Below are 21,846 nucleotides of genomic sequence, written 5' to 3'. Positions count from 1 at the left end.
CCAAGATTTGGCGTAGGCACTAGTTTTATGAAAGCGACTGCCATCTTACCTTCCAACCCGAAGGGTAACTAGGCCTTATTATAATTTAATTATAATATTATAATTTGTTGCAAAACAAATTCACCACAGTACTGGTACCGGTACCATTGTTTATAATAGACATGTCCCATTCCCATCACTACTGCTAATCGTAAAGGCGCGCCATTATTTGAAACGACCAATGGCAGCACCGTGCGCGCCCGCCTCACCCCGCAAGGATTGGTGATTTGCGTCTCGAACAATATCGCTTGCAGTAGGCTTCTAGTGGGGTGTTCTGTGTAATGGGTACTAAGGCTTTTAATGTTCCTGTTCAGTGCATAAGAAAATTTTGGTTTTTGTTTCTTAAGCTACGTTAATTTTACTTTTTTTACATAATTATAGTAGGTATTTATATTACAACGTATTTTTAACTCCCTTTGGTGGTTCCTTAGAATGCTGAAATAGATCGTCATTATCCGATGAATTACGAAACAACTTACGCTATTTATTTACTTTGTTTATTCGGTAAATATTCGGCAATGTAGCGAACTTTTCGGCCGAATAAGAACATTGAAAAACTTGAATAGCGAGTATTTACCGAATATTCGGCCCATCTCTATTTTTGATCATTGTTATTTGCATCGGCACTTTCCATCAGGTGATTGTAGTGAAATGGTTTACCTGTTTCCAATCAAAAAAGTTGTGTACACCTATACACAAACACATTCATGGCAAACTCCGTATAGTGTTAGCTTGGTTCGTCTCTACACTCTGCATACAAAGACTACATAACACGTGGATAGTGGGTGTAAGGTATGCAGTCATTCACGGGAACGGCCGAAATTAGACGCGGCGTACTTCCTTTATTGTTTGGCAACGCGCAACGATACTATGCGAGACCTAACTAGGGAAAATACAGCAATATTACAAGCTTGTTTGGGTGTCAAATCTTGGAAGCTTTTGCCCTACTTCCCGATATTCGATTGAGATGAAATTTTGCATATTCATATTCATTTTTCATATAATTAAAAAAATTACATGTCAACAACATGTGAAACACAACATGTGAAACAGATTTCTATCTAGTCTATTTACTCCAGACTCCAGCCCGTCTAGCACAACTTGCCTTGTCGCGTGCGAGTCCATTCTTGCAGCCGCGCTTGATGTATGGAATCGCGCGCGACAGGGCAAGTTGTGCTAAAGGGTCAGATATAATTCCAAGTGTTAGGTAATAGCTGCTACTTTTTTTGCAAAAATATCTCCACACTCAAACACAAACGTTAGCTTTTTTCTCAGCGTATTCTGGGGTAACCTTTATTCAGTACTTTACACACTTATTTCGCATTTCCAAGGTCCGAAAACTTATATTGCGCGCCGTGTAGGTAAATAGGCCCTAAAGACATGAACATCTGGGATCTCAAAACTGAAAGTTACAAGTTAGAAGCGGAAGTCTCTTTCCAACTTGTCATATTAGACATTGACAACCACTTGTAAATTGTAACTTGTATAGCTTCGAGAAATGGGCCGGCAGGCAAGTATGGTCGCGCGATAAATGATAAAACATCAGGCCGGCGCTATGTCAGCCAGATGTTTTATCATTTATCGCGCGACCATGCCTGCCTGGACATTCTGGAGAGACATTGGCAGCTGTTTACCTGTCAGCGGGTATCATGTCGGCGGAGTCGTCTTCCATAGACTCGTCTCCGACTTCCACCTCCTGCACGGGCGGTGGCGAGCTCATCTCCACTCACCGCGCGCTCCAGCACCCTGGAAACAAAGTTATACCTTCAGTCCTTGGGAGTACCGTTACTACAAAAAACGAATAGCAATTAAAATAATTGTATTATGGTAGAGGACACAGTTCAGATAAGAAAGCACATCAAATATTTTACTTGAAAAATAAATATTTCATTTTCACAGAGCGAGGCACGCCGCGACTGCAGCGAGACAATGCGATCATGCGGCAAATGCCCAATGTGGACGTGCCTTGGCTGAGGCAGATTGCTCGGCCGAGCAAAACGCGTGACCGAGGCAAGTCTACATACCACGCTTACCGCGTGAGCACATTGCTCTCTATTTTGCGCTCTGTGTGGACCGGGCTAACGCCAATGATGCACAGGTTAGTGTATGTCGCTATACGCCACCCTAAGTGCGTTTTCACATTATCTGATCCGATATCGGATGTCGGAAGGATTTCAATAGAAAAAATCCAAGATGGCGCCTGTAATGTATGGGATATCGGTCCGACATCCGATATCGGATCGGATAATGTGAAAACGCACTAAGGCGTTTAGGAAACGAGGGAAGGCATGGAAAAATCGCACACATTCAGCAGGCCTCCGTGCCCGTGGCTCAGTTGGTGAGAACGGCTGCACCGGCAATGCAGACGTCGCGAGTTCGAGTCCTGATGGAGTCATGAATTTTTCCATTTTACCTTTAATTTAAAAATATGTAGTATCGTTCGCAGCTGGATTATGACGTTTAACCCTTTGTCCAGCCACTATCTAAGTCACAAATATATGAGGACCACTCAAGGCAAGCAAGGCATAATACATGGCAACAGCAACAGTAGATTGATAATTTGATATCTGTCATCGAAAAAAACTTTCTTACTGTAGGTTTAAAGATTTAAATCTAGGCTAGATGAAGGATAGCGGATAGCGGTGTCCAAAATCATTCCAAATGTATTGTATTAATAAGAACGCAATGTCCTTATCTAATCAGTACCAGTACCAATTGTTGCAGCCTCATTGTAGTAGGAAATGCGACTTTAGTAAACAAAGGAGATAAGAAACTAGACTAATTACTTTAGTTTAGACTTTAGCTGGGTGGCCAATACTATTTGGTACAGTCAACCAATTGGAACCCTAGGCCACTGTAGAACTATGTCACAGTGACGTTATAAATCATATTGTAAGAAATCTCTTACTGCTTATCATTTTGATATGGTTGTAGAGTGGCCTAGGGTTCCAATTGGTTGACTGTACATACTCGTACTACTTGGTACGCACTATTTGTTGTTCAACGGTGGCACAGTATAATAAAGAGTACTATCGTACAGTATGGCCACTCCCGCACCCCGCTGAAAGCGCCGCCCACCCCCTCTCGGTTGCCTCACAGTTACCGCCTGCCAAAAACGCGAACAGTCAACCTGTCATATCTCACTCATACAAGCATGGTACGCGTTCACCTACACAAGCTTAGAATGTGTGCTAGGAACGCGCCTCTTTCATATATTTGATCGCCAGTGTCCGAGAAGTGACGATGGCCAGCACAAGCTATTGGTTCGATTATTCAGATAGATAAATCAATCATTAACTTGACAATTCAGCCTGAAGGCATATCATGATATTAGGTACCATCTTCTTAGCATAATTTTGCTAGGGCTCATAAGAGGCCCGCTTTAGCAATTCTAGGATTCGGTGTGTTTTTAACCCCCGATGCAAAAACGACGGGTGTTATAAGTTTGACGTGTCTGTCTGCCTGTGTGTGTTTCTGTGGCATCGTAGCTCCCGAAGGAATGAATCGATTTAGATTTAGTTTTTTTTTTGTTTTAAAGCTGAATTGAGGTTGATTGAATTGAGTTGAGGTAGGCCAAAGAAAAGATGGCGGGATGACCTCGACGCATTTTGCGGCGACTGGCCGGAGCAGGCGGCAAATCGGGATGAGTGGCGGAAGAAAGGGGAGGCCTTTGCCCAGCAGTGGGACACAATTATAGGCTAGAAAAAAAAAAAAGCTGAATTCGCCGGGAGCATTCTTCTTCTTAGCCATGTTTCATGGAATTGAGTCCACTACGTCGGGGTTTTTTTCAAAATTTTAATTTTGTGGTTTAGGTATTATCGATCGATGTTCCTATGGAACAGTCGACGTCTATCGATCGGTTAGTCTGATCAATCTTAGGGACCATCCACACACAGGCGACGCATGTCCTGAGACGCAGAACGGACGTCAGCGCCACGCCTCCCGAATGTAATTTAAACAGCGTCTCTTCAGTACATTTTGTATAGGAAGGACACGCAAGGGACGCGCAAAGGACGTCGCTTGGCGCGCCCCAGGCGACGGGGCGAGCGCCAAGCGACGCGTCAAATTTCTTCCAGAACCCGGGACGGTCAATGCAACACTAATTCATTAACCTTCAGGATTACAAATACTTAATGAATCCAGGTTATTAAGTAATCAAACAAACGATTTAGCTTTCTAATATTAAAGTGAATAAATATACATAGACAAGCTGTCTGGCAGACAACGGAGGGCATCCTCGCATGAATATTTACATGAATTGTTCACAAAAACTTAGCGTAAACAATGCTCGAATCTGAATTTTATGTAGGTACTAGCTTTTGCCCGCGGCTTCGCTCGCGTTAAATTCGAAAATTGTGGAATGTTCCATACAAACATCCACCTTCTATTTTAGGGAAGTGGGGGTTTAGAACGAGACAAGAAGTAGCCTATGTCACTCTCCATCTCTTCAACTATATCCACTTAAAAAATCACGTCAATTCGTCACTCCGTTTTGCCGTGAAACACGGACAAACAAACAGACACACACGCTTTCCCATTTATAATATTAGTATAAATGGATTAATAGTAGGTATCGATATCAATTGGTGTAATATACGGCAATCTAGTATGTGAAATTTGATTAGAAACACAGTAAAGTAAAGGACGCCAGTTTCTTTGCCATCCGTACATTTTCTCACTGGCATTATAGCAGGGCTTCTCTTACCGTGCGACGTAGACTATAGGAAGGGGTGCCGTGGAGCAATTTTTCTCCCATGTTTTCTATTCATTTAAAACTCGGCCACACATGCGCGTTTTGAGAGCGTAGACGGAGTGTTAGCGGAGCGCAAAGATAGCGGTGCGCCGGATGAACGCTGGCGTTGCGCCCAGCGGATGCCGGCGGGAACTAACGAGCGCGGATTGCGAGTGGAATGCGCGAGCATTCCGCTCCGCTATCAAAACGCTTTATGTGTGGCGGATGCTTTAGAATAGCCTGGCTAAAAAGAGCTTTTCAACCTCTCCAGAGCTGACTGTCAACCTTCACTAGTTGGTGAGGCACTTGAAAAAGAAGGCTAAAAGGAAAATAAACACGCGCCGCAGACTAAAAAACATTGACAACCCTGGGACCATAGACTATAACCCTTTGCCTCATCTTCCATTATTATTAAGTTTGTCGCTTTTGTTCTATACAATATTATAACGGCATTGGCATGGGTATTGAAACCGTTTTATCACGCAATGCAATTCCGAAATAACCGCACGTTTGTACTGAGATATCGCGTAAAGATACCAGAGCTTGACGTCAGATATAAATACGTCGGGTACGAAATGCCGAGATATTACTGTCGTCTAACCCATATATTAAGACAATGGTATTCTTATTTTATTTCGATACCTAGATTCTATAATCAATTGTTGAATTACTAATGATAGATCGATACAAAAGAAACAAAGTCCATTCTCACACCCTCAACCCTAGGCCACTATACAACCATATCAAAATGACAAGCAGTAAGAGATTTCTTACAATCTGATTTATAACGTCACTATGACATAGTTCTACATTGGTCTAGGGTTCCAAGCGGTAGGGGTAGGGTAGGGGGTAGGGTTAGTTGACTGTACATGGACTAATTAGTGTAGCGCTCTTGTTGCTCTTTGAAGGTATAGTGGCAGCGCTTTAAGAGCGCTATGACAAAAAAAGGCGATATATTGTAAAATGCACAATATTTATCGACAAAATTGTACACTTTACTCATACTAAAAGACAGTGAAAGTACTTGTTTCAGTTAGAACATCTTATTAACTGTCGGTTAAATAAAAAACATATGAAAAAAAAAGCTTTTTCAATTAGTAATGATTGTTTTTCTGATGCTCGTTTAGGAAAAACCGCGTGAAGCACAGAATTCGGAGCTCTTATTATGTACAATTTGATAAGATCACTCTCATAAATGAGGTAAATTTAAGTTCCAAATATCTTGTACTTAAGGCCCATTAAACAATATTTATCATTTAATCCTTTGAAATTGAGAAATTGAAAGTAAAACGAACTCAATTTTGTCTTGAAAATACATCGAAACAAGTGATCATTTCTCCGAAAATCTACATGTTATCGAAGTTATTTTAGTATATAAATAATCTGCACAATGTGCTTAAACTGCTGTTATCCATTTGTCGTTATAATATTTTATCATGATTTTTTGCCAATTTTTTGAAAACTAGCCTTCCTGTCGCTATTTTACCGGCGACGGACGCCTGCGATTTCAGTGCCGCGCCGGAGCTCGAGCAGGTAAGACGTATGTCGCTTTGGTCTCCGAGTTTTCATCGCAAACGTCGAGAATATTTATTGTTGTGTGGGTCGGACGCCTTGTTTCTACACGGGCTATCCTCGCATTGTGTGTGTGTAAACAGCGACCAACGAATTTGATCCTAGATCCGTAAATATTTGCTTTTGTAATACTTTGTTATGTTTGAATGTTAAAGTATTACAACGTTGTGATGATAAAAATGTGAAAATTACAATACGGTCAAGATGATAAGACACATCAAGATGGTACTCGGGATCTGATGATGGAGCCAGAAGGTGGTCACCAGTACCAGTGAACCATGTAAGTAAACGACTTCGTGTTTAGGCTCGTTGGGTTCGTCTCAACAAGACCTTTGACAAGCGGTGGTACTCAGGGTCTGATGATGGAGCCAGATGGTGGTCACCAGTACCAATGAACCATATAACTAAACCCAGAGATGGGGAAATCGTAATCGATTCCGGATTACACGATTACTTGATTTTACTTTGTAATCTGACACTACTGGGTGTCAGATTACTTGTAATGTAATCAAGTGAAACGGTAAATTACCATTACATGTAAAGGAATCATTAACCCTTAATTTGGCAGAGACTCTGGTGACATAAATTTTCCGATTTTATTTAATATATTGAATAACAGGTGTTTTTAAAGCGTCCGAAAAATATTTAAAAAAATCTAGATTTATTAGTTTTGGAAAAAAAATATGTCCGCCACAGCGGACTCTGCCAAATATTGGGATAAATTAATATGTCCGCTGAGGCGGACACTGCCAAACATACGGTCATTTAAAATAAACAAGTATTTCTTAACATATATTTATTTTTAAAATTAACAAATATAATAATTTTGTATGAAAATCAAACTGACACATATTTATAGTCAAATATCATTATTTTAACTTTTTTCCGACTTTTTGGCCAGGTTGCACAGGCCGTGATCACGACAGACTGATGTGACAGTGATGTCCCAGCAAAATGTCGTCGAAGATGTAAACAACACAAAACTACCCGAAATTAATTATATCAATGTTCGGGGCAGACAAAGAAATTATAAATTTTGATCTACCTGGTTTTCTTTAATGTTTATTGCCCCTCGCGCGACATGTAACATTCACAATATCCGCGCACTACGTATACCTAAAAGTGCCAAAATTTTAACTGCTTGGTCCAGCACCACACGCTGTTGGATTAAATAAAAAATCTAAGCATGAAAGCAGGCCACCAAAACAAGAAAATCAAAATAATAAACAAAACAATATAATAATTTGTTACAACACGTGTCACCGCAACATTGGCATAGTCCGCCACGGCGGACAAATCGTATTTAGTATATATTTGGCACTGTCCGGTGCGGCGGACAACTTGTTTAGATGATGATTATGAGTATTAGAAATTGAGAAATAAATTGAAAACATAACCACTTGCAACTATTATGTAATATATTTTATTATTTATACAACAGAAATACCCTGTTCTTACAAAAACCAAAAGAAAAACGCATAAATATTTTGTAAAAACAGTTGACTTCTGATGCGGTGCCATCTTGACGAGTAACTGTCAAACGAGTGTTGACAGTGGTCAAATAGTATTTTTATACAAAGCATGTATCATAAAAGAGTCTCTTTCCATATGTTAAATTAAATAAAATTCTACCTAAAAAGTGAAATATTTTTTTTTATCACCTGTCCGTCCCACCGGACTTTGCCAAATTAAGGGCTAATCATCTATACAATCATTACTATTACCAATAATTCGGAATCATAGTCGATTCAAAATAACTGAAATTATTGACTTGATTACTTTCAGATTACGAATATGTAGTACCTCAGATTGCTGACTGTCACTTTGATACAAAATTAATGACCAATGTGGAATCTGACATTGCTGACTGTCACTTTGACACAAAATTAATGACCAATGTGGAATCTGACATTGCTGACTGTCACTTTGACACAAAAGTCGTCATGGGTGTCGTAAAATAGGTTTTAGGGGGTGCTGATTACAAAATGAATGACCAATTTGGAATCTGACATTGCTGACGGTCACTTTGACACAAAAGTCGTCATGGGTGTCGTAAAATAGGTTTTAGGGGGTGCTGATTCCAAAATTAATGACCAATGTGGAATCTGACATTGCTGACTGTCACTTTGACACAAAAGTCGTCATGGGTGTCGTAAAATAGGTTTTAGGAGGTGCTGATTCCAAAATTAATGACCAATGTTCAATCTGACATTGCTGACTGTCACTCTGACACAAAAGTCGTCATGGGTGTCGTAAAATAGGTTTTAGGGGGTGCTGATTCCAAAATTAATTGCCAATTTGGAATCTGACATTGCTGACTGTCACTTTGACACAAAAGTCGTCATGGGTGTCGTAAAATAGGTTTTAGGGGGTGCTGATTCCAAAATTAAGGACCAATGTGGAATCTGACATTGCTGACTGTCACTTTGACACAAAAGTCGTCATGGGTGTCGTAAAATAGGTTTTAGGGGGTGCTGATTCCAAAATTAATGACCAATGTTCAATCTGACATTGCTGACTGTCACTCTGACACAAAAGTCGTCATGGGTGTCGTAAAATAGGTTTTAGGGGGTGCTGATTCCAAAATTAATGACCAATGTTCAATCTGACATTGCTGACTGTCACTCTGACACAAAAGTCGTCATGGGTGTCGTAAAATAGGTTTTAGGGGGTGCCGATTCCAAAATTAATGACCAATGTTCAATCTGACATTTCTGACTGTCACTTTGACACAAAAGTCGTCATGGGTGTCGTCAAATAGGTATCCGGAGGTGTTTGAAAACTAATGACCAATTTGGAATCTGACACTGTTGACTGTCACTTTGACACAAAAGTGATCATGGGTGTCTTCAAATAGGTTTCCATGGGTACTGATCTCAATATTAATGATCAATTTGGAATCTGACATTGCTGACTGTCACTTTGACATAAAAGTCGTTATGGGTGTCGTCAAATAGGTTTCCAGGGGTACTGTGCAATGTCAGGTTCCAAATCGGTCATTACTTTTTAAATCATTTCATTAATTTTGGAATCAGTACCCCTAAAAACTATTTGACTACACCCATGATTCCTTTTGTGTCAAAATGACAATTAGCACTGTGAGATTCCAAAATAGTCGTTAATTTTGGAATCAGCACCCCCGGAAACCTTTTTGACGACACCCATGACGACTTTTGTGTCAAAGTGACAGTCAGCAATGTCAAGATTCCAAATCGGTCATTAATTTTCAAATCAGCACCTCCGGAAACCTATTTGACGACACCCATGATGACTTTTGTGTCAAAGTGACAGTCAGCAATGTTAGATTCCACATTGGTCATTATTTTTGGAATCAGCACCCCTAAAACCTATTTTACGACACCCATGATGACTTTTGTGTCAAAGTGGCAGTCAGCAATGTTAGATTCCACATTGGTCATTATTTTTGGAATCAGCACCCCTAAAACCAATTTTACGACACCCATGACGACTTTTGTGTCAAAGTGACAGTCAGCAATGTCAGATTCCACATTGTTCATTAATTTTGGAATCAGCACCCCCGCAAACCTATTTGACGACACCCATGACGACTTTTGTGTCAAAGTGACAGTCAGCAATGTCAGATTCCACATTGGTCATTAATTTTGGAATCAGCACCCCTAAAACCAATTTTACGACACCCATGACGACTTTTGTGTCAAAGTGACAGTCAGCAATGTCAGATTCCACATTGTTCATTAATTTTGGAATCAGCACCCCCGCAAACCTATTTGACGACACCCATGACGACTTTTGTGTCAAAGTGACAGTCAGCAATGTCAGATTCCACATTGGTCATTAATTTTGGAATCAGCACCCCCTAAAACCTATTTTACGACACCAATGACGACTTTTGTGTCAAAGTGACAGTCAGCAATGTCAGATTCCACATTGTTCATTAATTTTGGAATCAGCACCCCCGCAAACCTATTTGACGACACCCATGACGACTTTTGTGTCAAAGTGACAGTCAGCAATGTCAGATTCCACATTGGTCATTAATTTTGGAATCAGCACCCCTTAAAACCTATTTTACGACACCCATGATGACTTTTGTGTCAAAGTGACAGTCAGCAATGTCAGATTCCAAATCGGTCATTAATTTTTAAATCAGCACACCCGAAAACCTATACTCGTGGTATATGCACTTGAAATGTGAAAGTGAAATGCTAGAATGACATGTAAACCACGAAGTTGTATAGTCATATTGTTCATTGGTATTGGTGACCACCATCTGGCTCCATCATCAGACCCTGAGCACCACCTTGAAGTAATTAGAATTGTATTTGTCTTATTTTATCATCATATTAATATATACTTTACTCTAATACTTATCATATAACAAAAGCAAATATTTGGGATGGGATCTACTTTTATAATTATTACTTTAATTTTTTAAATAAATTTTAACATAATTGATATTATTTCGCGCTATATTCTCGTATTTTCGTACAAAATAATGTTTATTAGAAACCAAAAGTTTATATCGAGATAGTAGATTGTGGTTGTTATCAAAATTCCATAGAAAGGATCAAGATTGTTTTGTCCATTATTGTAGTGCGAGCGAGTGATAAGACGTGCTAGAAAGGGTCGGCATATTGGGCTCGCGCGGCGGGTAAAATACCTAATTTCGCCCGACGCCGAAATGTTATAACGCTCTTAAGTCACTCATATTTATTTTTAATAGAAGATAAAGCGGTGAGGTAACCGAGAGCGGGAGGGCGACACTTTGAGCGGGGAGCGGGTGTGAGGAGGGCGACACTTTGAGTGGGGGGGCTATACTGTACTATAGTACTCTTTATTTTACTGTGCCAATACGTAAGACCAATAAAGAGGGATAATTACAATACGCTCTACGGACCGTCAACATTGTACTCTTGGCTACAGACTGTTGTTTGTTGCTACGGCGAACGACAACAATATCTAACTAATTATACAGGTTAACAGAGATGTTAACTATTTGAAATAAAAGCATTTCAAATAGAAATACAAAATACGTATTTTGTATTTGGTATTTTAAATACCTTTATCGAAAACTATTTTGTATTTTATTTGAAATACTTTTTAGTGCAAGTATTTTGTATTTTCTACCACTTCAAAATACAAAATGCTTTTTGTCACTTTTTGACGTAAGATAGATGGTACCGAGCGCGTATTCTATTTTTTCTTTGTCTGCCTAAGTTATGTAGGTGACCGGGACAACACGTTCGGAAGTACTTAATTTGATGTTTTACAAAAACACACTTATTTTCAGTGCTGCCAACATAGTGGTTCCTATAATAATTAAGGTTCAATAAATAGTAAGCGATTTTTACAAGATCCCAAAGCCCCGATTTTTACAAGATCCCAAGGATCCCAAAAATAGGGGAAAATCCATATCGATTCGTATACCTAATTAATATTAAGTACTATTATTTTAGGATTTCTTTTTTCATATTTCATGCGATGTAACTCTTTCATTCGTTTTTATAATATTAGGTAAAAGACATGGATAGTCTATTTTGGCTTCACTTTTTATCGTGTTAATTTTATAGAGCCAGGTTTCTGGGCTCTCTGGTGATTCTGTGTTTTAAACACATCTTAAAAATAAAAGTTTTACCATATGTCAAAAAAGTATATTATTTGAATAAAGGTATTTTGAAAATACCTATTTTGCATTTTGTATTTCAAATACCTTTTTGTAAAACTATTTTGTATTTTTATTTGAAATAGGTAAAAACCCAAAGTATTTGCATTTTGTATTTAAATACATTACACAACCTATTTTTTAACATCTCTGCAGGTTAATTACCCCAAAATTATCAACAGCCAATAAACAATAACAATTCGAATAATTACTTGCGATAAACATTACTAGGTCAGAAGATATGTTTGTACTAAGACAAAGAAAATGTATTGAAGTCATAATATAGAGGTTGTTCCTCTGAGAAATTTTCGAAAACAGTGCCAAATCGGTTGATGACTGGGGTTTTAGTTCAGAACCCTGCAGGTTATTGTATCGTAACTAGATGCGTTTGATGACAAGTAAATATTTCATAAACTTAGCCAACATGCCAGATGATTACACTCTGTACTCATCCATATCATATTAGGGATAACCCACACACAGGCGACGCCACGTCATAGGAAGCGGAACGGACGTCAGCGCCACGCCGCCCGAATGTAATTTAAAAAACGTCTTCTCAGTACATTTTGTATAGGAAGGACGTAAGACGCGCCCCCAGGCGACGCGGCGCGCGCCAAGCGACGCGTCGCCTGAGTGTGGGTTGCTACTTATTGTCCCGAAGCTGTTAGTTCACATTTATGACACATGGCAGCGTCCACAAAATGTAAACTGGCGCGACCTAATGAAATTTTGAATAAAATCCTGTAAAAAAATTAAGTATGTACTTAAAAACAATATATAGCTTACTTTAAACATAATATAACACATGTTACATTTTTGCGGATCATCGTTAATGAGTATTTTACGAGATTAATTCATCACGCAGGGTTTACTTATTAATCTTACTAGCTTTTACCCGCGGCTTCGCCCGCGTAATAAAAGTATTCATTAAGATTTTCATTTGGATCCGTAGGGACTGTAGGTTTCTCTGTAGGTATATTTATCTGCGATTATTTCGATTGCACATAATACTTTTGCTTGCAATGATTGTAGAAATATTACACATCGACCACAGCGTAGGTAATTCTATATACGCTGGGGAAACCTTTATAAACATGAACATAGCCCGTATTTCGACACTATGATCGGTGGGTAAAAAGTACTTTTTTCTATTATCCCTTACAATTTTTTACATTTTGCTTATACTTATCGCAAACGTAATCTTCAAGCAAGCAAACAACGATCGTCTTAGAGCACATTGATTGTAAGAGACCGCCGACCGATTATCCGTATCCCGCTAACGATACCCATATTATCCGTATCCGTATCGCTATCGCTATGGCTATCGCTATCGCTATCCCTATCGCTATCCCTATCGCTTTCCCTATCGCTATCGCTATCCCTATCCCTATCCCTATACCTTATCAAGATGTTTAATGATATAACACTTAAAGTTCTCGCGCTTTGTACACATATTTAAAGTCACATACAGGTCGAACGCGATTAATTAACATTATTTTTACCTTTTTTCCCAACGTTTCGGCCAGGCAGGCAATTATGGTCGCGCGATAAATGATAAAACATCTGGCCGTCCCTATCGCACTTACTAATAGTGCGATAGGGACGGCCTGATATTTTATCGTCTATCGCGCGACCATGCTACCCGTGCAGGTTGCACTGGCCGTGGTCGCGGAAGACTGACGTCCCAGCAAAATGTCACCGGAGATGTAAACAACACAAAACTACCCGATATTAATTTATATAAATGTTCGGGGTAGACAAATAAATATAATCTACCCGCTTTTAGTTAATGTTTATTTCCCACCATGTTTATTTTAAAGGTAAAAATAATGATAATTAATCGCGTTCGACCTGTATGTGACTTTAAATATATGTTTAATGATTTCTTATCAAGTGCTAAAATATAAAGTTTCATGGTTTTATCATTTAAAATTAAGAAATCCCATAAAAACTTTCAACCTCTTTTTCAACCCCTTAATCCCTTTTTTTCGAAATAAAAAGTAGCCTATGTTCTGTCTCAGGGTCTAAAGATTGTCTGTTCCAAATTTCATCAAAATCGGTTGCGTGGTTTAAGCGGGAAAGCGTAACAGACAGACAGACAGACAGACAGACAGACAGACAGACAGACAGACAGAGTTACTTTCGCATTTATAATATTAGTATGGATGGATTATGTCATTTATCATTCATTTTTATTTTTAAACTAGTGCTGTGGCAGAGTCAGTCATTTCGATTCAGAAAATGATATTTCAGTAAGTTGATAGAAATCGTATATTTGTTTAAGCGCCTCCTTGTACATAGGGCCTACCTAATCGATTCAACCAATTCGTAAATAATCGCTAGATTTGGCAAACGATACGTTTTAGCCACATCGCAACATACTTCAAAATAAATGTGTCAAAAATGTGAATTTACAGCTTTTTTTTATGGTATAGGAGGCAAACGAGCAGACAGATCGCCTGATGGTAAGCGATCACCGCCGCCCATGGACACCCGAAACACCAGAGCTCAGGCACAATAGTGTGACAGACACATCTGACATCTGGCGTTTCGTCCGCTACATAGCTTAAATGATTGGCATGTTGTCTAGGCACAATATGAATAGGCGATTCAATGTAAAACATTTTATCATGTGTAGCATTTGTGTCCCAACTTTAGTGACCACTATAAACTTCATCCACATAGTAAATCTGCATAAATTCAACGATTAGTATTCAACGTGTTGTCCAATTAAGTTTGTATAAATAAGTAATAGAAAACCTGGTTTAATTTCATATTCAAGCATTTGTGTTGAGTTACAAAATTATATTTTGCTAATTTTATTCAAAAAAAAATAGAACAATTCGTTTTTTTTATTACATAAATGTTGAATGACCATGATACATAACATACTACCTATATTTGATACTTGATAGTAACCCTGATCCTGATAATTGTCTATCACTGTCTTCATTTCTCATATTTCAGTGAGTAATAAAATATTATAACATTATAAAACAGCTTGTGTGGGATCTATGCTCTAAAATATTATCATAATGGACTGCTGATAACAATACTATTACATAGATAATGATTCAACAATTAGTATCTACTATGGTGTATAATATATCTATCTAGACATGCGGTAGTGTATCAAGCCAAGTTCATAGTATCTATACCTCTTACTTATTTTCTACTGATTATTTGATATCCAGTGATATTTTTCTGTGGTTTTTATTTAAATCTTCTTCCTCGGTTACTCATGGCTGAGAGTCGCGACTCAGGTCATTACTTTTCGCACCAAAGCTCTCCATTCCGCACGCATGGTCTTCTGCAGTCCTAATAATAGGCCCCTGTGTTAATCCCTGGCAGGCCTTCTTAACGCTGTCCGCCCAGCGGGCTTTTCTGTGTTTTATTTAAATAATAACAATTATATCTAATTAAATAACAGACTAGACAAGTGGCTTTTAAATAATAAGATAGTGACATGACTTTGCTAACTATAAATCATTTTTTATTTATTTATTCGTATGGCGCATTTACATAAACTTTCAAACAATATGTAGCTAAATGTAATAATTCTAGAATTATAAGTCCACATTCAGGGTCCCAAGCCACGAGATTGCGTCAGGTGTTAATTTAAACAGGTCTTCCGGAGGGCCTGGGAAAGCATGCAGAGGGCAGCGCTGTATAATGTGCTCAATGGTTTGAGCCTCTTCACCACACTCGCAGAGCGCAGAGTCCCGCCAACCCCATTTATGGCGGAAGTAATTGCAGCGCCCGTGACCAGTTCTCAGTCTGTTCACTCGACACCAGAGTTTTCGTGGCAAGTCAAAACCACCTGGTTTCGCTATGGGATCCATGGTTGGCAGTATAGTTCCAGCAGTAGTTTTACTCCACTCGTATTTCCAACTCTGTTCGAGGTCAAAATCAGTCAGTTTTTGGGCTGTAACGCATGCTGGGTGGCGAGACTTAAGACGTTGGGGTGGGGGATGGCAAAAGGACTGGTGGCAAGGCAAAGACTGCTGCGCTTTTATTTTTTCTGCTTCCCTCTTTAGCGCTTGTAGTCTACGCAGGTGCGGCGGAGCAATATGACTAAGAACCGGTAGCCAATGAAGGGGCGTAGACTTTATTGTGCCTGATACACAACGCATGGCTTCATTCAGCTTAGTATCCACTTTCTGAACATGTGCACTATTCAGCCATACTGGGGCACAGTATTCGGCAGCTGAGAAGACCAGGGCCGTAGCCGATGTACGAAGGCAATCAGCTGAGGCGCCCCAAGTAGTACCGCTAAGTTTGTGGAGGATGTTATTCCGCGTGGCAGCCTTCAACGCAACTTTGTGGAGATGTTCTTTGTAGGTCAAAGTTCTATCCAGTGTCACCCCAAGATACTTTGGATAGGGATTGTGTCCCAACTGACTTCCATTGAGAAACACAGCCGGGTGGTAGTTAGCAGACCGATTGTTGAGGTGAAAACATGCCACTTCCGTCTTGCTTGCACTAGGTATTAGACGCCAAGCGTTGAAGTACTCACTGAGTTTTACTAAATCTGACGACAAAACTTCCTCACCGGACTTGAAATCTTTACTCTGGTAAACAAGTGCTATATCATCAGCGTAAATGAATTTAGTGGACTCAGTAGGTGGTAAGTCGTGGATGTACAAGTTAAAAAGACTTGGAGCGAGGACAGAACCCTGGGGTAAGCCATTGTTCAGTCTTTTCTTGCGGCTTTTGGCATCACCAAGATAGACCTCAAATTCTCTATCGCTAAGCATACTCATTATTATGTCTGCTATTTCTCGGCTTGGGATCGCTTTAAGAATTTTACACATTAAGCCTTGCTTCCAGACAGTATCATATGCCGCAGTCAGGTCCACAAAGACTGCAGTAGACTTCAATTGTTTCTGAAAGCCAGCTTCAATATGTGTGGTCAGTGCCAATACTTGGTCCGTGCAGCTTCGTCCTCTTCTAAAACCTGCCTGCTCTGGTGGAATAACAGCGTCGATGTGTGGTGTGATTCTTGAGAGAATAAGGCGTTCTAGTAACTTAAATGTGCAACTGAGAAGGGATATGGGTCGAAAGTTTTCAGGCTTGTCATCCGTTTTGCCAGGTTTTAGGATTGCAATGACTTTGGCTAACTTGAATTCCCTCGGTAAGCAGTTGTTTTGTACAATATTGTCGAAGAGGGCAGTAAGCCAGCTTATGCTTGCTGGACCCATGGCTCGAATAAATTCGTTGAAAATGTTATCTGGTCCAGCTGCTTTACTATATTTTAGGAGCTTTATGCCTTCCATTACTTCGCCTATGCTAAAAGGTCTTGAGAGAAGATGGCCCGTTGGAGCGTTCCTCCTAGCAGTCCGCAGTTCTTGCTTAACTCGTTTTGAGAACAATTTATCCCGCTTAGCTCTGGTTACTTCTACCATCCGATTTGCAATGGCGTCAGGCTTTATGTTTCGACCGGAGCTTCGTGGGTGAGGTTTTCCTGAGAGGCGGTGCAGGACTTTCCAAGCCTTACGACTTGATCTTTTAAAATCCATGTTGGTAACTGTAGATTTCCACTTCTCCTTCCTAAAAAGATCCAAAGATTGGAGTAGCGTGGCTCCAGTCGCATGATCTTCTGTTTCCATATACTCTCGGTATAATTTTTCGCTGTCGGTGTTCCAACCTGGCACATATTCTTTTCTGAAACCTCTTGGAATATTCTTCTTGGCGGCTTTAATGACTAGCTCAACGAATGTTTTGTAGTTTGCTGGGACGGGGTCCAAGTTTGCAGCTACAAGCTCCGAATCCAGCGTCTTTTCAAAACCCTTCCAATCCGCGCGGTTGAAATTCCATCTAGGAGCTGGTATTGAGTTGGTCAGTGGTATCTTGAGACCTACTTCTGAGATGACTGCTCTATGCTGGCTATTTGGGAAATTTCCTTGGACTGAGCGTGCAGCAGGAAGGGGCTGGTCAAGGTGATCCTTTGAGACAAAGGTCAAATCAGGGTTGTAATCTTTGCCCCATCTTGCAGAGTGGAAAGTACCCCTATCCTTAGCATCAAACAGTAGGTGTAAGTCACAAAGGTCCGCCCAAAATGCAAGTGCTTCTCCGTTATCGTCAGCGCTGTGATACCGCCAGGATGTATGGTGGCTGTTAAAATCACCAGTGTATATAGAAGGGTGTGGGAAACTGGGTAAGACACTTGTTGGCCACTTTACTTTTGGCGGTTTATACACATTCGTCACTGTGAGATTTTTAACTCTGATTATGATGGTGAAAATCAGGTCAATATCACCGGTGTCTATCAGCTGGACATCATTTAGGCTAGATCTTACATAGGTAGCTATGCCATACTTTGGATGGTGAACAGCTTTGACCAATGTAAACCCCGGTATCTGGCCTCTTCGTTCAAGATCTGAGTCGTCCTTCGTGTGAATTTCCTGAATGCAGACTACGTCGATGTTTTCCTTATGCAAAAGCCTTTGCAAGTAGTCGCTTTTGGCTGAACTTATGCCTTCAATATTAATTTGCATGATGCGAACTGAAGGTCCGACATCCCTAGTCGAAGGGCCCTGAGAAGGGCCTTTGGGAACAGCATTTCTTGCCATGTGGAATTCGCAATCGGAACAATTACTTTGGAAAGTTTATTTCGCCTCGTAGTTTGTCACTCTTTAGCACCACCCAGGGGACACGTGCAGGGCTGTGGTAGGTAAATCCTGCGGACGCGAGTAACAGTTGTCCCCCAAGTAACAGTTGTCCCCCTGTCAATCATGAGACACTGTGTGACATAGGCTCATCAGTTGAATAGCTGCTCGCCTATAATTGAATAATAATAATAATAATAAGGTTGTAAATTCAGAAAATTTACAACTTTCTGAGACGATGTCGTTCAGATCTATCTCTGAATCAGAAACCTATAAGTACCTTGGTATGTCACAGTCGTTGGGTATTGAGGATGTTGGCATTAGACGGTCGGTGAAGGAGCGCTTTTTCAGTCGGCTGACAAAAGTCCTTAACAGTCTTTTGTCAGGAGGCAACAAAGTGCGCGCCTTTAACGCCTGGGTAATGCCTCTACTCACATACTCCTTTGGCATACTACGGTGGACCCAGACTGAGCTGGACGCCCTGGATCGGAGGGTCCGTTCACTGCTTACCACACATCGTATGTTACACCCGCGCTCGTCTGTTATGAGATTGTACATCCCACGGAAGTGCGGAGGTCGAGGTTTCCTAAACGCCAAAGATCTCCACAACCGTGAGGTGTACAATCTCAGGAATTACTTCCTTAACAACGAGTGCGGGATGCATCGTGATGTGGTGGCAGTGGACGGAAACCTCACGCCGCTCTCCTTGGCGAAAGAGAACTGGCGCAAACCTGTGGTACTAAATACTGCGGACCGCAAGGCGGTATGGGAGAGCAAGCAGCTACACGGGCGGTTCTACAAGGCCCTCACGGGACCCGATGTAGATCTGCTCGCATCGGTGAACTGGTTACGATTCGGGGACCTCTTCGGAGAAACCGAGGGTTTTGCCTGTGCAATTGCGGACGAAGTTATGATGACGAACAACTACCGGAAATATATCCTGAAGGATGGTACGGTCGACATTTGTCGGGCATGCCGCCGTCCCGGAGAGTCACTCAGGCATATCATTTCCGGTTGTTCTCATCTAGCTAACGGCGAGTACTTGCACAGACATAATCTCGTAGCCAGGATCATTCACCAGCAACTTGCTCTTCAATACGGCCTTGTGGACCGCGAAGTACCGTACTACAAGTACTTACCTGCGCCAGTTCTCGAAAATGGTCGTGCCACGCTCTATTGGGATCGATCTATTATCACTGACAGGACTATTGTAGCCAATAAGCCTGACATTGTGATAATAGATCGACTGCAACGCCGGGTAGTGCTCGTTGACATCACCATCCCCCATGATGAGAATCTCGTGAAAGCCGAGAAGGACAAGTCCAGTAAGTACCTAGACTTGGCTCACGAGATAACCGCCATGTGGGATGTTGAATCAACGATCATTGTTCCGATAGTCGTTTCAGCGAACGGTCTCATAGCGAAGAGTCTCGACCAACATCTTAAGAGACTCTCGCTAGGTGGCTGGATCAAGGGCCAGATGCAGAAGGCGGTGATCTTGGACACAGCGCGGATAGTCCGACGGTTCCTCTCTCTGCGGCCCTAACCACCGGCAGCTTGGGCCTTGCCCCGCTGCTGGCGGCACCCTAGGTTAGGTTTTTTATAATGTGTTTATATGTGTTTTATATTGTTTTGTAAGTGGTTTTGTATTTTACTTTTATATTCATATTATAAACAGCCTAGCCTAAGATTTGAAAGAAATAAAGAATATAATAATAAAAAAAAACATTATAGGACATTTTTACACAGATTGACTGAGGCCCACGGTAAGCTCAAGAAGGCTTGTGTTGTGGGTACTCAGACAACGATATATATAATATATAAATACTTATATACGTAGAAAACATCCATGACTCAGAATAATAAATCTTTGAAACTTTTTGCAAATAGCTTGATCAGTTGATCACTTTTTCTGCTGGTATTTATTTCATATAAACACTATTATCTACTTTAGCCTGTAGTTGCACTCTCTCGGAGGGTTTCCACGGAAGAACAGCGTCAAGATCCTTAAGTGGTATCTTGACATTAAGCTGAGTAGAGACCCTTTCAGTAACGCTTAAAAATAAATTTGTCATACTGTCTATGTTATACCTAAATTTGACGTATGAGAACATCATGTTCTCATCTGATTATATTGTTTTTATTTAAGTTTAGTTGTGGACACTTGGAGACCTTATACTTCTCCAAGATTATGTGTTTAATGTTTATCTTATTTTAATTTTATTGTATAAATCTATATTTTAAAAGATTCTGACACTTAAGAGTCCTTTACATCTCTAAGTCAATTTATGATAGCAGCATCCTTTGTAACATACGAGCACAGAATATGGTGTCTTACAGCTATGTTTTATTATTTGAATATTTAATTTAGCCTGGCAGCTTGAACATGTCATGTACACTTAAAAGTCTTTGCTGCGGTGGCGTCGTTGATCGGGTCGCCACCTTCCCGAATAAAGGTTGAGGGAGGCGATGGCTGAGATACGCGTCATACTCGTGAACGGGTGCTGTCTGTGAAGACCGGTCTGTTTAAGCTTACTGGGGTCATTATAACTAAGTAACTTTAATTCTGATTTATATTACACTAGCTTTTACTCGCGGCTTCGCCCGCGTAATAAAAGTATTCATTAAGATTTTCATTTGGATCCGTAGGGACCGTAGGTTTCTCTGTAGGTATATTTATCTGCGATTATTTCGATTGCACATAATACTTTTGCTTGCAATGATTGTAGAAATATTACACATCGACCACAGCGTAGGTAATTCTATATACGCTGGGGAAACCTTTATAAACATCCCACATAGCCCGTATTTCGACACTATGATCGGTGGGTAAAAAGTACTTTTTTCTATTATCCCTTACAATTTTTTACATTTTGCTTATACTTATCGCAAACGTAATCTTCAAGCAAGCAAACAACGATCGTCTTAGAGCACATTGATTGTAAGAGACCGCCGACCGATTATCCGTATCCCTCTAACGATACCCATATTATCCGTATCCGTATCGCTATCGCTATCGCTAACGCTATCGCTATCGCTATCGCTATCGCTATCGCTATCGCTATCCCTATCGCTATCGCTATCGCTATCCCTATAGCTATCCCTATCGCTTTCCCTATCGCTATCAATATCGCTATCCCTATCCCTAGGGATCCCTTATCAAGATGTTTAATGATATAACACTTTAAGTTCTCGCGCTTTGTACACATATTTAAAGTCACATACAGGTCGAACGCGATTAATTAACATTA

General features: G+C 40.4%; 1 protein-coding gene across 1 annotated transcript in view; it reads right to left on the bottom strand.

Annotated features, from left to right (window-relative positions):
* LOC125235726 (E3 ubiquitin-protein ligase UBR1) overlaps positions 1–21,846 on the bottom strand; it is an 82,717-nt gene that overhangs the window by 55,406 nt on the left and 5,465 nt on the right. Inside the window, 1 exon segment of the mRNA XM_048142298.1 lies at positions 1,674–1,785. Within this exon segment, the coding sequence (XP_047998255.1) occupies positions 1,674–1,759 (86 nt within the window). The 5' untranslated portion in view covers positions 1,760–1,785.

Source organism: Leguminivora glycinivorella, chromosome 18, assembly GCF_023078275.1.
Source record: "Leguminivora glycinivorella isolate SPB_JAAS2020 chromosome 18, LegGlyc_1.1, whole genome shotgun sequence".
In the NCBI taxonomy this organism is placed as follows: domain Eukaryota; kingdom Metazoa; phylum Arthropoda; class Insecta; order Lepidoptera; family Tortricidae; genus Leguminivora; species Leguminivora glycinivorella.
The sequence above is the reverse complement of the archived record's forward strand: the minus strand, read 5'-3'. Positions and strand labels throughout refer to the sequence as shown.